The sequence below is a fragment of the Amphiura filiformis genome, chromosome 15 (assembly GCF_039555335.1).
Source record: "Amphiura filiformis chromosome 15, Afil_fr2py, whole genome shotgun sequence".
Classification (NCBI taxonomy): domain Eukaryota; kingdom Metazoa; phylum Echinodermata; class Ophiuroidea; order Amphilepidida; family Amphiuridae; genus Amphiura; species Amphiura filiformis.
Genome location: NC_092642.1, coordinates 63,214,732 through 63,230,035, shown reverse-complemented (window position 1 = coordinate 63,230,035; position 15,304 = coordinate 63,214,732). Strand labels below are relative to the sequence as shown.

General features: G+C 36.0%; 1 protein-coding gene across 1 annotated transcript in view; it reads right to left on the bottom strand.

Annotated features, from left to right (window-relative positions):
- LOC140171939 (death-associated protein kinase 1-like) overlaps positions 1 to 15,304 on the bottom strand; it is a 238,219-nt gene that overhangs the window by 196,124 nt on the left and 26,791 nt on the right. Inside the window, 1 exon segment of the mRNA XM_072195283.1 lies at positions 1,582 to 1,720. Coding sequence (XP_072051384.1) covers positions 1,582 to 1,720 — 139 coding nt within the window.

Below are 15,304 nucleotides of genomic sequence, written 5' to 3'. Positions count from 1 at the left end.
CTTTTGTCCCCGTAAAAGTCCTACATACAGAATGGTAATTGGTATAAAGGCAAACCTGAGTTTCTTAACTCATGAGGTGTATCATTTTTGGGTCATTCTGCTACATGTAAATCACCCTTGCATTTAAAACTCACAGATAGCCACCAAAATGATCTTCCCAAAAGCTCCTACCCTAAAGACAAGTAATTGTCCCTATAATGCAGTTCTTATTTAATTAAAATTTCTATCACCATATTAGTCAATTCACAGACCCTAGAAAGTAGGGTCTATGGTCAATTGTGCAATATCAACAGGACAAGACCACAGGTAGGCATGAAAAATATTAAATTCATGATGCATATAATCCCTATATTGAAAAAAACAACAACAAGTTGTTTTAAAATCTGTCCCATGCAAAGTTATGAGTTACTATGCAGTAGTATGCACCAATATCAGGGGCAGATCAACATTACTGCTATGTGGCACACACACCCTAAAAATTCCAAAAGCGGGAAAGTGACAAAAAGAGGAGGAAAAGGACATAAAAGAAGGAAGGAAGGAAGGAAGGAAGGAAGGAAGGAGAGAAAGAGACAGAAGAAACATTGTACATCCCCCCCGACACCCCCTGACTTTGACAAATCCTGAATCCGTCCCTGAATATGGGTCACTTCGGTTGTTGAACTAATAAGTTCCTGTATAATTGTATTGATTGCAACAATGCACTGGCCTTCAAGTCACTTCCAGGGTACAGTGAATTATTTGTATTGTATAATCGGTTAAATAAACCTCTCAACCAATATATAGTTGTTCATTTTATGGTGCAATAAACATCTTCAGAATGACTTTGATTGCAACAGTTAATATAAACTCTTTGATTGCAATAGTTGTAATTGAGTTTACAGTCTTACTTTATATGCAAGTTTGGAATTCTGTTATATAATTTAATTAATTATTAATATAAGCTCATAGTCTACCTGCAAGGTTCTCAACTAGTATTTTCTGCATGGATTACATGTTGCCAATTGTTACCTATCCAACTAAGTGATAAGATGAGTACATGAAAAATCCTGAAATCCACAGTACAATGGGAACTAAATGTACAATTATCAATTTTTATTGTGAAATGGTGGTCTATTGCCATTTGGTCTAATACCATTCCGTCTAATATCCATTTAGTCTATATTCAATTGATCTATTACCAGAAAGGCTAATTGCCACTTGTTGCCACTAAATGGTTTTAGACTTATTATTGGTTATTAGACTAAATGATTATCGGACCAAATGGTTAAAAAATAATTATTGGACATAGTGGATATAGACCTAATGGCTTTAGACGAAATGGATGTAGACGAAATGGATATTAAACCAAATGGTATTAGACCAAATGGCAAATCCCCGAAATGGTCGCACATAGCAAATTCACTTGTTACTTAAACTAGATGTGTTTCAGATTGTGTCTATATATCTACTTCCAGTCACCGGCACTAGCTTTGAAATTCAGCATGTGCTGCGTTGGCTTTGCGTGGTTTTGTGCGTGTTACACATGCAGCATGTGTATATTTGTTTGTTTGCTTGTTTGTTTGTTTTATTTGATAGGCATACCTTGAGATCCAGATGGCAGATATCTCTTTCATGTAGGTGTTGCAGACCTTCAAGTATCTGCTTTGTAAACTGTGCTGCAACTTCCTCACTGACGTGGTCCTTTTCTGCAAGATAATGGAACAGCTCACCACCTGTAACTCTGTACGGAGATAGAAGCAAAGACAAAAAATACAGATTATTAAAAATATCTATCACTTCCCACAATGCATTTCTTTAATTTGAATTTTCTGAGCTTTCAATTTTCCCGAGCTTGCAAATTATGTTATTTCATGACCATCAACCCATGTTTAACCAGTCCTATTCTCAACATGAAAACAGGTTCTTTGTATTGTCCCACATTCGAGTTAAGTCCCACCCCCACATTTTTGGGGAAAAAAATAACTTAAAAAACAAAAATATTTTAATTCGAGTATAGTCCCACTCTCCAATTTTGAAAAATGCTCACCCAAAAACAGGGTGGGACTATACTAGTCAGTATGGTATTTGGAGTGTCATTTAATGAAATTGGGTGATGTATCATGTTGCAATGGGTTCTGGGAAGGGTAAGATAACTTCTCTGGGCTAAAATAAGCCCATGATAGGATGATTGTTCATATTTTAAATGTTCATGGTTTGCTTCCTCCTGGCACAATCTGATAAATTTAGCTCAAAATTAAGTGTGTTTATACCGAGTACCTTGCATTACCAAGCTTACATTCACCTGTACTGCATTTTTTAATCCTTTCACATTCAACCAGGTCCTTTCTGCTGCACTGCAGATGCCGGGCAATGTACTAATGATTCACAACACATATATTTAGTGGGGAAGGCAGAAGTCCTAATAACTTTTTCATAACCTTCAAAGTGCTTTAAGGTCAGATTTTGATCGCTCGTGATGTATTACAGTTTGTCACCCACTAAATCGTCAACCGACCTGTTTCTACTGAGCATGAGTATTACCCACTATTTTTTTTAAAAGCGCAATAATTTATAGTGCGCTATGCACAGGTATAACGTCTAGACATTGATCAACAAGCCTCAGCACACTTTACAGGTTGTCGCTGACCACTACGGCCCCACATCATTCCATAAACCATCAAACAACAATTCAGGGACTTTGCTGCTTCAAGAGCACACACCCTAAACATTCCACAAATAACCTTCGCAACCAGGATCAGCTCCCCGAGTTTCGTACGGGTTACAACAAGACAAATTAGCAGTGAGTTCCTTGTCCAGGGGAATTTCAAGCTACCTCAACTTTTCCACGAGAGCGTACTAGGCACCGCAAGGGTTCGAACCCGCAACCTCTTGCACCATAGTTGAACGCCTTATCGATTGAGCTAACTTGACTGCTCAAACAGTGGTTGACAGTTGACGGTGAGGTTAACTCGCATCCCCCTCCCCAATGACCCTTCACCTGATCTGTTTCTGTTTTTTTAATGAGAATTCAGCACCTGATGGCACTATCAACAGATGAAAAACAGCCGATAGCAATTTCATTAAAATTGATGAATAACATGATAAAATTGACAAAATTGCTTTAAAATTATAAAAACCAGACAATAAATAAAAAACATGATAATCTGGTTGCTATGGTAACCAGAAGACTTGTGCACAAATGACCACTTTTACGGTGCTCCACAGAAATGAATATCATTCATAATTTTACCATGTGAGCTTGCAGACGACGTTTAAAATGTTACTCGCAAAATGTCAGCATATTCAGCAGACGACATAATTTGCTTTTATAGCCAACTCCAATTTGTGTCCAAATTTATTCATGTGAACATTTTGTAGAGCAGACAGCCAGGTATCTAGGGTAGTTTTTCAAAGAAACACAAGTATCAAGATGTAAAATAATCATCGCAAAACAGGTTCCTCTCCCGGGGGTCACTCCCATTGTGGCCTGTACACCATCCGCGATAAAAAAAACACGTAAAAAGGGCAGTTTTTTCGTTGGTAGGCACGATAAGTGCGTATTGTGTTTAGGGTGTCAAAAACATGAAAAATAGCAAAATTGCAATGTGCTAATATGCGGAAAGGGTATGTAAATTGGACAGTTGGAGAGATAAATCAGAAAGGGGAAATGATCTTCAAAAAGCATATGGTTTTTTACTGAAAATATCGCAGTTGCACAATTTTCCGTTCGGCTCATTGAGTTTGCACCCGGCCAATGGATTGAAGTTTATGAATTTAGCCATGGGGCATGTGAGCCTATCCTTCTTTAGGGTATGAAATTTGATGCAAGGAATAAAATTCCTGTTTATGTTGAAAACAGGCATGTGTTACCTGTTTAGGGTATCATTTTAGCCAAGGGTTAAATTCTTGTTTAGGGTACTTTTCAAAAGTTGATTATCGCGGATGGTGTACAGGCCACAATGGGAGTGAACCCCCCCCCTCCGGTTCCTCTACTTATCTTGAAGAGTAATACTAGGAAATCTACTTGTGTAACAACGTATTAGCTAAAAAATCACAAAATAATGCTTTGAAGAGTTGACATTTTGTAATGTCACTCAAACACTTTCAGTATGTCTAGCTAGGATGGAAATCATCTTTTAAATCTTTTAAAGCACAGCTGGTATCCTCTACAATAAAAAATTGGACCTTCTAAAACATGATAGTAGATAGTAGAAACAACAATTTCTATTAATTTTTTACCTCATTCTTGTTCACTTGGAATATAATATTTTGAACAGAAAAATTATGAGGACCTTCCTGTACTAGCCTTGGATGAACAAATCCATTACAAACTAACAAGTTGTTTGCTTATTCCATCTGCATGCATATTACACACAATACAATACTGTTTATACACTACATAATTACGATGCACCACACCAAACTCACTAAAAATGGGTGCTAGGTTGTGCAGCCACATTGATCCCCCCATTATCCAGCCCCCTCTCACCCAATACCCTCATTTTTCCATGTCACCAAAAGACCCCCCTTTTGAAGAATTTTTGATAATTTTCTGGTAAATCTCTAACAGAATGATTCAATTTTTTTCTCTAAAATTCACAAAATTTAATTTTTCTTTGAAATTTTGAGAATTATCGTATCGTCAAAAATTGGACAACTTTTACATTTTGACTGACACATTTTCCCAGTCTAATATGGAAAGATCCCATATTTAGACAGACTTTCACTGAAAGACTACATGTGGTGTCTGCACATCCCTGTCCCTTCAAAAGTTCTAGTTATCAAATTCGGAGGACTGTGCATTGTCGCTATGGCAAATTTCATAGTCACTTCCTGATTCATTTATCACTACATGTTATCTGCACCATCATTGTCCATTTCAGAGTCTGAACTGATGCAGCATTTATCCTCATCTAACAAACACTCATGATTTTCTTCTTCATCAGAAACATTTACAACATTACTGAATCACTGCAATCTTGTGAAAAATATGATTTTATGCTATGTTCATAACACTGTACACACACGGTACTCGGGATCATAATAACACACATCAAAGGACCAACGTTAGTCAAGATGGACAGAATAACACACATGAGCGACATAGTTGCTGGAATTAAATAGCAATTTTCTGTGGTTTGCCTCATATCTGTTCGGGTCAAAATTTAAAAAAAGGGACATAACTGATAGTGAAAACGGACATTTTGTGAAAAACAAATGCATTTCTTCTGGAAATGTTACAATATAACTTTAATACATGTTCCAGGTCATGCCAGATGGCAAAGTTTGTTGCAACATTTCCCAAAAAGGAAGTATAAAATTGGTCGCTGGAATCTATCGAGGTCCTTCAATGTGCAATCTGGCTGTTACAATGATTAGGCATACATCTTGAGAGGAAACATGTTTTATCACAAAACAGTTTTGAATGACTTTTCCGTCCTTGTGAGTGTAGTATTTTGTGCACCACATCACTTACATGATACATCATAGTAAGGCCTACAATGTAGGTACTAGTATATTGCTGATAGCAAAGTTGATGCATGCTTTGGACGATAAGGGCTCAAATCCACCATCGCGGGTGACAAATTTGATTGCTTTTGAGCCCTTTCTGTTCCCAGCATGCATCACATTTGCCTATCGATCACAATCAGCAATATACCTTACACTATGTACTTTTTACTAAAGCATGATTTGCAAGCAGTGTTACTTCTAGACAACATGCATGAGCTAATATTTCAGTCTCGCCCACCAACACTGTCTATAGTGGGTAACCATGATCATTTTCAAAATAGTCTCACAATTTTTTTCTTTGATAAACTCACTCAGCATTGGATTTTAACATCTTGGCCAGTTATGATATATACTATCCTTGTTGCCGCCAACTATAAAAGTGGTAATTTTCGTGTGTGTAATTTTTCACGCTTTGCCGATTTTGAACTACATTGCTTGTTTTTAATTTCCTGATTTTGAGTTTTTAGACCTATACTTTACATGGTAATTTGCAATAAGTTTGGCTGGAACTGATTTTATCTTTTGGAACAGTGATGGGTCCACATTTCTTTGAAAATTGGTATATGGATGCACAGATCATCAAACAAAATTTGAAGAGTTGACATTTTGTAAAGTCACTCAAACACTTTCAGTATGTCTAGCTAGGATGGAAATCATCTTTTAAATCTTTTAAAGCACAGCTGGTATCCTCTACAATAAAAAATTGGACCTTCTAAAACATGATAGTAGATAGTAGAAACAACAATTTCTATTAATTTTTTACCTCATTCTTGTTCACTTGGAATATAATATTTTGAACAGAAAAATTATGAGGACCTTCCTGTACTAGCCTTGGATGAACAAATCCATTACAAACTAACAAGTTGTTTGCTTATTCCATCTGCATGCATATTACACACAATACAATACTGTTTATACACTACATAATTACGATGCACCACACCAAACTCACTAAAAATGGGTGCTAGGTTGTGCAGCCACATTGATCCCCCATTATCCAGCCCCCTCTCACCCAATACCCTCATTTTTCCATGTCACCAAAAGACCCCCCTTTTGAAGAATTTTTGATAATTTTCTGGTAAATCTCTAACAGAATGATTCAATTTTTTTCTCTAAAATTCACAAAATTTAATTTTTCTTTGAAATTTTGAGAATTATCGATCGTCAAAAATTGGACAACTTTTACATTTTGACTGACACATTTTCCCAGTCTAATATGGAAAGATCCCATATTTAGACAGACTTTCACTGAAAGACTACATGTGGTGTCTGCACATCCCTGTCCCTTCAAAAGTTCTAGTTATCAAATTCGGGGACTGTGCATTGTCGCTATGGCAAATTTCATAGTCACTTCCTGATTCATTTATCACTACATGTTATCTGCACCATCATTGTCCATTTCAGAGTCTGAACTGATGCAGCATTTATCCTCATCTAACAAACACTCATGATTTTCTTCTTCATCAGAAACATTTACAACATTACTGAATCACTGCAATCTTGTGAAAAATATGATTTTATGCTATGTTCATAACACTGTACACACACGGTACTCGGGATCATAATAACACACATCAAAGGACCAACGTTAGTCAAGATGGACAGAATAACACACATGAGCGACATAGTTGCTGGAATTAAATAGCAATTTTCTGTGGTTTGCCTCATATCTGTTCGGGTCAAAATTTAAAAAAAGGGACATAACTGATAGCGAAAACGGACATTTTGTGAAAAACAAATGCATTTCTTCTGGAAATGTTACAATATAACTTTAATACATGTTCCAGGTCATGCCAGATGGCAAAGTTTGTTGCAACATTTCCCAAAAAGGAAGTATAAAATTGGTCGCTGGAATCTATCGAGGTCCTTCAATGTGCAATCTGGCTGTTACAATGATTAGGCATACATCTTGAGAGGAAACATGTTTTATCACAAAAACAGTTTTGAATGACTTTTCCGTCCTTGTGAGTGTAGTATTTTGTGCACCACATCACTTACATGATACATCATAGTAAGGCCTACAATGTAGGTACTAGTATATTGCTGATAGCAAAGTTGATGCATGCTTTGGACGATAAGGGCTCAAATCCACCATCGCGGGTGACAAATTTGATTGCTTTTGAGCCCTTTCTGTTCCCAGCATGCATCACATTTGCCTATCGATCACGATCAGCAATATACCTTACACTATGTACTTTTTACTAAAGCATGATTTGCAAGCAGTGTTACTTCTAGACAACATGCATGAGCTAATATTTCAGTCTCGCCCACCAACACTGTCTATAGTGGGTAACCATGATCATTTTCAAAATAGTCTCACAATTTTTTCTTTGATAAACTCACTCAGCATTGGATTTTAACATCTTGGCCAGTTATGATATATACTATCCTTGTTGCCGCCAACTATAAAAGTGGTAATTTTCGTGTGTGTAATTTTTCACGCTTTGCCGATTTTGAACTACATTGCTTGTTTTTAATTTCCTGATTTTGAGTTTTTAGACCTATACTTTACATGGTAATTTGCAATAAGTTTGGCTGGAACTGATTTTATCTTTTGGAACAGTGATGGGTCCACATTTCTTTGAAAATTGGTATATGGATGCACAGATCATCAAACAAAATGGTGGATGGATGGGGCCACTTTTTAATTTCTCAGCAGACCTTACAGAAACCAAACTAGGCACTACGAAGTCAACACACTTTCCTTCTTGTAATGGTAAAGAGCCCAATTCTACTACACTCCCTGGGCAAGTTATTCACTAAGTCATTTCACTTTTACAGTGCTTTAACAATATCATATATCGCTATAGGAAAATGAAAAGTACAACTTTTTTACCAAATTTCTACAAAATCTGAAGCAACACTTGTTTGTGTTTTGTATTGTTTGCTTTGAATACAGTATGAGCTCATGTTTTGTTGAACCTATAATCTGTATATGGACCGGGGTATAATGCCCTTGATTTTGATGGGAGTCAGAAATAGAGCGTGGGATTCATATCGGAAGCAATGAAGTTCTAAAATTAAAAACTTGGCATCCTCAACCATTATGAACAGAGATTCAGAGTGCTTAAAGTTGAAAACAAAACCTTAAAATGTGCAAGTATACATATTTATGCTGAACATCACCCATCGGGGTCATCACACTTTTATTTTATACACCGTTTTGTTGATGTGTGTCACTATAGAGGTTGTGCATATGATGTATCATAAAGTAAATATGGCGGACTACTCAAATGCATTCAACAAAAGCATGAGTTTGTCTCACACACATAACAAATGCACTACGATCAAATAGGTTGATGACAACATTTGATTGAATGGACTGCACTGCACCATGATTTAATACGGAAGGACACCAGTTCAAATCCTTTGTTTGGAGCCAATCGATAAAAGCATGGAGGGCCTCTATTGGTATGGTTCTACTGCTCTATAAAGGACTATTCCATTTGAATTCCACACCCCCCTATGGAAGACTTGAACTTAATCTACTAAAGTACTATTCAAAGAATAATGACTTTCAGTTTTACCTTCTTATTTGCTCAAGAATTGTGGCAATTAGTTGATTGCTCAAACAGTTATGACACAGAATTTAACACCTTATTTGCTGAAGAATTGTGGAAGTAAGTCTAGTATTTCTCATATTTTGCAGACAAGTCCATTCATGATGAAACATTCAGCACATGTATCTATGGCAAAATATAGGCCTTAAATGTTACCGGATATCCCGATCTACATTGCATGCTACCCGCCTATAGACCTGTATGTGAACCACACCGATAAGACATACCCTCAATTTTCTACTTCCTTTGATCGCTGTTGAAGAATGATATTCAAGAACATTGATCATCATATTATGAAGTTCCCTTCTTATAATTCATGTTTTCCTTATTATTTACATAGTTAATCAATGCTGCTACTAGTAGGCCTATATGATATTATGTACGTCCATTGACTGTAACAGTCTATGGCAAAGATAAGGGCCATCATCTTTAAAGGGCATGGCCCGATCGCTAATAGTCTCATCCCCAGGGCCACCTTTGTTTCCAATGGACATTGTATTGTGTAATGTCATTGTACAAGGAATACATTTAAAAAAATTCCACATAGCCCCCGAATGAAAAGTATTTAATTATCTTTGTAATCACTCAAAAAGCATTTTGTGTGAATTTTACATCCGAACTATGTGCTATTAAATTTTTATGAGCCTTTTTATTTTACATGTAAAGTCTATAGGGGTGACGATTAGAAATGGATGGCAATATTATTTGACAAGAATAGTCTTTAAAAAAGACAATCATCGCTAAGGCAGCTGTAATGTGAAGTGGTGTGGGAAGTCACGAAGGTCGTCAGTCACAAGTGTGTCAAGAAGATCTCCATGGACCAGATTGTGTCACATACAGGGTGTCCCAGAAAAAATTACCGAGTAAATAAAATTGAACGTAAGTCGAGAAGTAGACATCAGAATCAAAAAATTTAAACTATAATGCATAGCCTATTTTATTGTGCATTGCGTACGAAAATTTAATTTGATTCGGTTGACTGGTTGCGAAGCAATTAACGATTATATAATGCGCGCATAAATGCAGTTCATTCCAAGTTTGATCACAGGCGCTTTTTTTCATACTCGCTCACCGCTTCCTAAAGTTTGTGTATCTCATTAAATTTAGTCCACATTATCTATTTTATAATCCGACGGTGTTATGTTATTCATGCTTTCACTGAAGATGAATAAAAGTTTGTTCGAGAAAACTTTAATTTCTGCATTTGGAAGCTTTCCAACTTTAATTCTTTAGGTTGTGCAAATGATTATGTTATATTTTAACTTTCCAAATAACATTTGAGCCAAGAATGACAGGGATCAAGTGCTTACAGTTTTCGTGTGATTTTTGATACCAAGCAACATTAATGTTGAAGTTTTAAAAGATTTAAACTTTGCATTACAATTTCAACGAAATATTCCAAAAATGTGTGTGAGAATTTTTTTAGCCAGCTGAAATTATTTTATGCAATAATTCTTTATGCAACATTTATATCAATATTAACGAAAAGTACCGAGCATCATTTTACATGCAAGCTTTCATTTTCAATATCGTGCAGGTTTTTTTACATTTGAACAAAACCTAATTAAATGTTTTGCAAGAAGCAGATTGTTTAAAAAGAACGAAAAGGATTTCACAGAATAAAATCTCAAGCCCATTGACATAGTGCGCATTATGTTGAATGATCTTTCTTCAAACTTGGAATGAAGTGAATTGACGCATGCGTTATGCAATCGCTCATTTCTTCGCAATCAGTCAACCGATTCCAGTAAAATTGACGTATAGGATGCAGAATAAGATGGGCTACCAGCTGACGTTTAAATTTTTGGGGTTTGATGTCTTTTTTTTTACTTACGGCCAAATCTATTTGCTCGGTAATTTTTTCTGGGACACCCTGTATATCATACTCTCGTTTCACACCAAGCAATTCTAAGAAGTTGACAGCCCTGTTAAATCAAGGGTAAGATTGATTGTAAGCCTTCATAAAATGGGCCCAGCCAATTGAAAAACCCTCATTTTGGGCCATTTTAGACACTAAAATTCCCATAAAAAAGAATAGAACTTAGTTCGGATGTAAAATTCACACACCACGCTACCTGAGTAAGTACAAACATAATTAAATATGTTTCATTTGGGGGCTATAGCAAAAACAAAAAATTTCCTATACCTTAATGGTTATGGAACAAAGGTGAGGCCCCCAAATTTTACTGGAAGTAGTATAAATTTTGGTACCAGAAGCAAGTTCATATTTGTCTCATTGACTCTGTGAAATTTGAGGGTTGAAAGGTGTTTAGTTTTGATTTTATGAACAAAAAGGTGACAAATTTGGTTGACCAATATTAGGATTCCAAAATCACACTAAATCACTTTCAGCTCTCATATCAAAACGGATTGGAATTCTAGTGTGAGACTTTGCAGATGGGGTATTTGGGTCAATGTCATTCATTCAAGATGAAAAACACAAATAATATAAATTGGGCTATCCCCATTTAAGTTTTGGGATTTAAAGCCATAATGTACATTTTTTTAAACCTGATTTTTTGAAATATTTGTAATGTTTACACATGTTCCAATTTACACCTAAATGGAATAAGACAAATTTGTTGTTTTGCTTGCTTGGATTTGTAGGTCTGCAGAGCATTATTTTGACATAAACTACAATATTTAAAGCCCCCCTGAACTCCATGTTGAATGGCCAAATGGGGTTCTTTCATTTTACCTCATACTTGAAATTCTATGAAGAAAATATAAACCTAATCAAAAAACATAAACCAGTAGTTCTCTACTTTTATTTATAATGTTTGGGGGAGGGGAGCTAGGTCTCACAGGGGCCAAACATTTTGATCGTACATGCCTGAGGCCTAAATACATGCAAGTTTCTTATGTTCTACTTTGCATTTTAGAATTGATCAAGGGCCAACTGCAGGGGTGTGAGAGGCCATCAAAAAAAAAAGAGGAAAATTACTAAAAAATGCTGAAAAACAGCATAAAATCAGGGTAAAAATGCCAAATATGGGCTGAAAATAAAAGACAATGCATACATTTGCCAACCAAAAATGAGGAAATTCTCACACCCCTGCAACTGGTTTGTGGGCCAGATAAGGCCTGTAGACTGTCTGAGCATCCCTGACATAAAACATAAAACAAGGTCCTTGGTAAGATATTCAAAAGTGTAAAGATTTCATTGAGGAATTAAGCAGCTTACGGGAATTCAGCTGTATAATTCTTCAATAACAGATTTTTGTGCCAAGCTAATTCTGTGCAGTGTTACAGAAAAATAATAAAATCAAAACAAGTTCCCATTCATCCACCAGTACACATTTATACCAGAATTCAAACCAGACCCAACTCAATTAGGTTGTCAAAGAATAGATCACACTTCCTCCCAAAATCACTGGACGGTGAAGTGTGACGAGCAGTCTTTTGTGGTCAACAATTTAGGTAACAATTACAGAAAATTATGGTATAAAATAAAGCTTGGCAGCTGGCGAATGCTTTTGCTGTGTTTCCCATCACCATAAATATCAGGGGGTTTTTTTTGATGGTTTTTTTTCAAAGCTTTTTCCATTGTTATATTCTTATTTCCTTCAAAAATGGATTCACTCACTACAAGATTCACTATTATTAAGGACAGGGAAAATGCGCGATACGCAAAAAATGCTGAAAATTGCGCATTTTAGGTCCGACCGCGACTTTTAAGATTTGCCCAAAATAACCATTTTTCAAATACTCATTTTCCCAAAACCTGAAGTTTTCACTAAAATCAAAGAATCCATAATGATCTGCAATGCAATCCATGTTAAAAAAAAGTATAGAAATAGGCCGTCGCAAAAATTTGCAAGAAAATATAGAAGAAAAACGGTAAATTTGTTTAAATATTGTATATATTTGAACTTTTTTGGAGAAAAAAATCACGCATTTTGGTAAAAATGAGCAAATTGCGCATTTTTGCGCATTTTCAAAAACTATTGTGCGCATTTTACTCTCAAAAACAGCGCATTTTCCCTGTGCTTAACTATTATCCTGGAATAGAGGCTGTCAGCCTTTCGCCATCCTGTGGGTACAAATGATCTGTGTGTTCATGTGTCGGACATTACGCGCAGGGCTCCGCTTGCCACGCAGGTTTTATCACGCATCAACACAGTGATTTTGCTGTTCACGCATGGAGATCGAACGACCATCACAGCGTGTACCCACAAGATGGCGGCATATGATGTCACGCTTACGGGCTCTATAGGTACTGTTATAAATTATGATCAATACTATTACTCTTTTAGTCCCCCCTCTAATAAATGCCCCCACTATTTTTTTTAACCAAAATGTGACAAAAATGCTTAAATTTCCAAGCTATCTTAAGGTTGGTCTGAACCCTGGAATTATGGAAACTTTCGGGCCTCATAACTGCTAAAATTGTTGTCTAAAGTATTTAAAAGTATACAGATTTAGAATGGCAAAGACTTGATAAGTTCATCTGCGAGGTCAAATTTGGGCCAAAATGCTTATTTTTGGCCCAAAATCCCAAAAAACTGGGTTTTTTATTAATTTTTAAAAACTAGATAAAAATATCTAGGAGCCGTTTTTTTATTTTTTTTTATTTTGACCAACTTCACCAAAAATATTTGAAATTTGGGTGAAAATCTGGCTTTTTATGATTTTTTGAAAATTCATCATTTTTGACCATTTTTGGTGCAAATTTTAAAGTTGGTGAAATTCAAAAAAATGAAAAACGGATCCTACATATTCTTATCTCATTTTTAAAAATTAATTTAAAAAAAATTTTGGCCCAAGAAAAAGAAGTGGACCAAAAAACAGTTTTTTGGGATTTTGGGTCAAAATGAGCATTTTGGCCCAAATTTGACCTCACAGATGAACTTATCAAGTCTTTGCCATTCTTGTGTATACTTTTATATACTTTAGACCAACAATTTAGCAGTTATGAGGCCCAAAGTTTCCATAATTCCAAGGTTCAGACCAACCCTAAGTAAGCTTACATACCAGGTGTTTTGGAGGGTACACACGTCAGTCCAAACCTCCGCTAGTCCGAATTTTAAGCTTACCTTACGCTAACCCCAGGGTTCGTGAGGTTTTTGCCGATGTTTTAACGCGGTTTTAACCGCTTAGCAAAAACAGTTTTTGCCGCAAAAACTAAAAAAGTGATTTGTAGTTCAGTTTTTTCATCTCAAAACAAATTATTAAGTTACAAAAATAATTTCCTGAGTGTAACAAGGCCAGATTTTTTAATTAAGTAACATTAAGTAAAATTAAAGGCATGCGTTTTCATTGCTCAAGTGCATTTAACCGAAATGTGGCATATATCAAGTTCAAAACTTTTTCATTTTAAGGACTTGATGAGACAAAAAATAAGTTGAATGATTCATTAAAAGTTGTGTGTTACTTACTGTTTATGAGCTTTCTGTGTTACTTTTTAATATTTGAGTGACTATAAGTGAGTTTTTGCCAGTTTTTGCCATTTTTGCCGGTTTAAACCAGGTAAAAACTGGCAGTTTTTGCCACACTTGCTGGCAAAAACGGGTTTTTGCCGGCAAAAACCGAACCCTGGCTAACCCTTACCCTAACCCTAAACCTAACCCTTACCCTAACCCTAAAAATTTGGTCTAGCACAGTGGTTTGGACTGACGGTGTTTCGGACTGACGGTGTTTCGGACTGACGGGGAGACCCTGTTTTGGGAGCTGTTGTTGTATGGAAGACCTCAAATAAATGCCCCCTCTTTAGAAAATATCATGCCCCATCGCCAGCGGCGTTTAATAGAGGAAATACAGTTATGCTTATGTGATCAGTTATTTGATCCTAATTTTGTGAGTTTCTACACCAAATATGACGAATGATTGCCTATTTACGAAACCGATATTTAAAAATCACATCCTGATGCATACATGTAGCCAGCGTTCGAAATTTTGGTTGTCCGTTCACCCGGGACAACTAAAAAAGTCGCCGGATCACCAAAAATACTGATTCGGTTGTCCGCCGGACAACCACAAATCTGTAGCCAAAACTCACCTTTGTACGTGTATCTTTTAGCTGATATGGTAATATTCCAACCAAAAACTTAGACGGACAACCAGAAATTGTAACCTGGTTGTCCGTGGGACAACCATTTATTTTTCCTTAATTCGAACACTACATGTAGCCTTTTGAATTTAAATTGGTTTTTTTTAATAGTATTCTGAAATTTATACGTCTTTTTTTCTTTAAATTCCCTTTCAGTTTCAATCCCATTCTTCTGAAATGGATTGTATCACAATTTCTTCTTAAT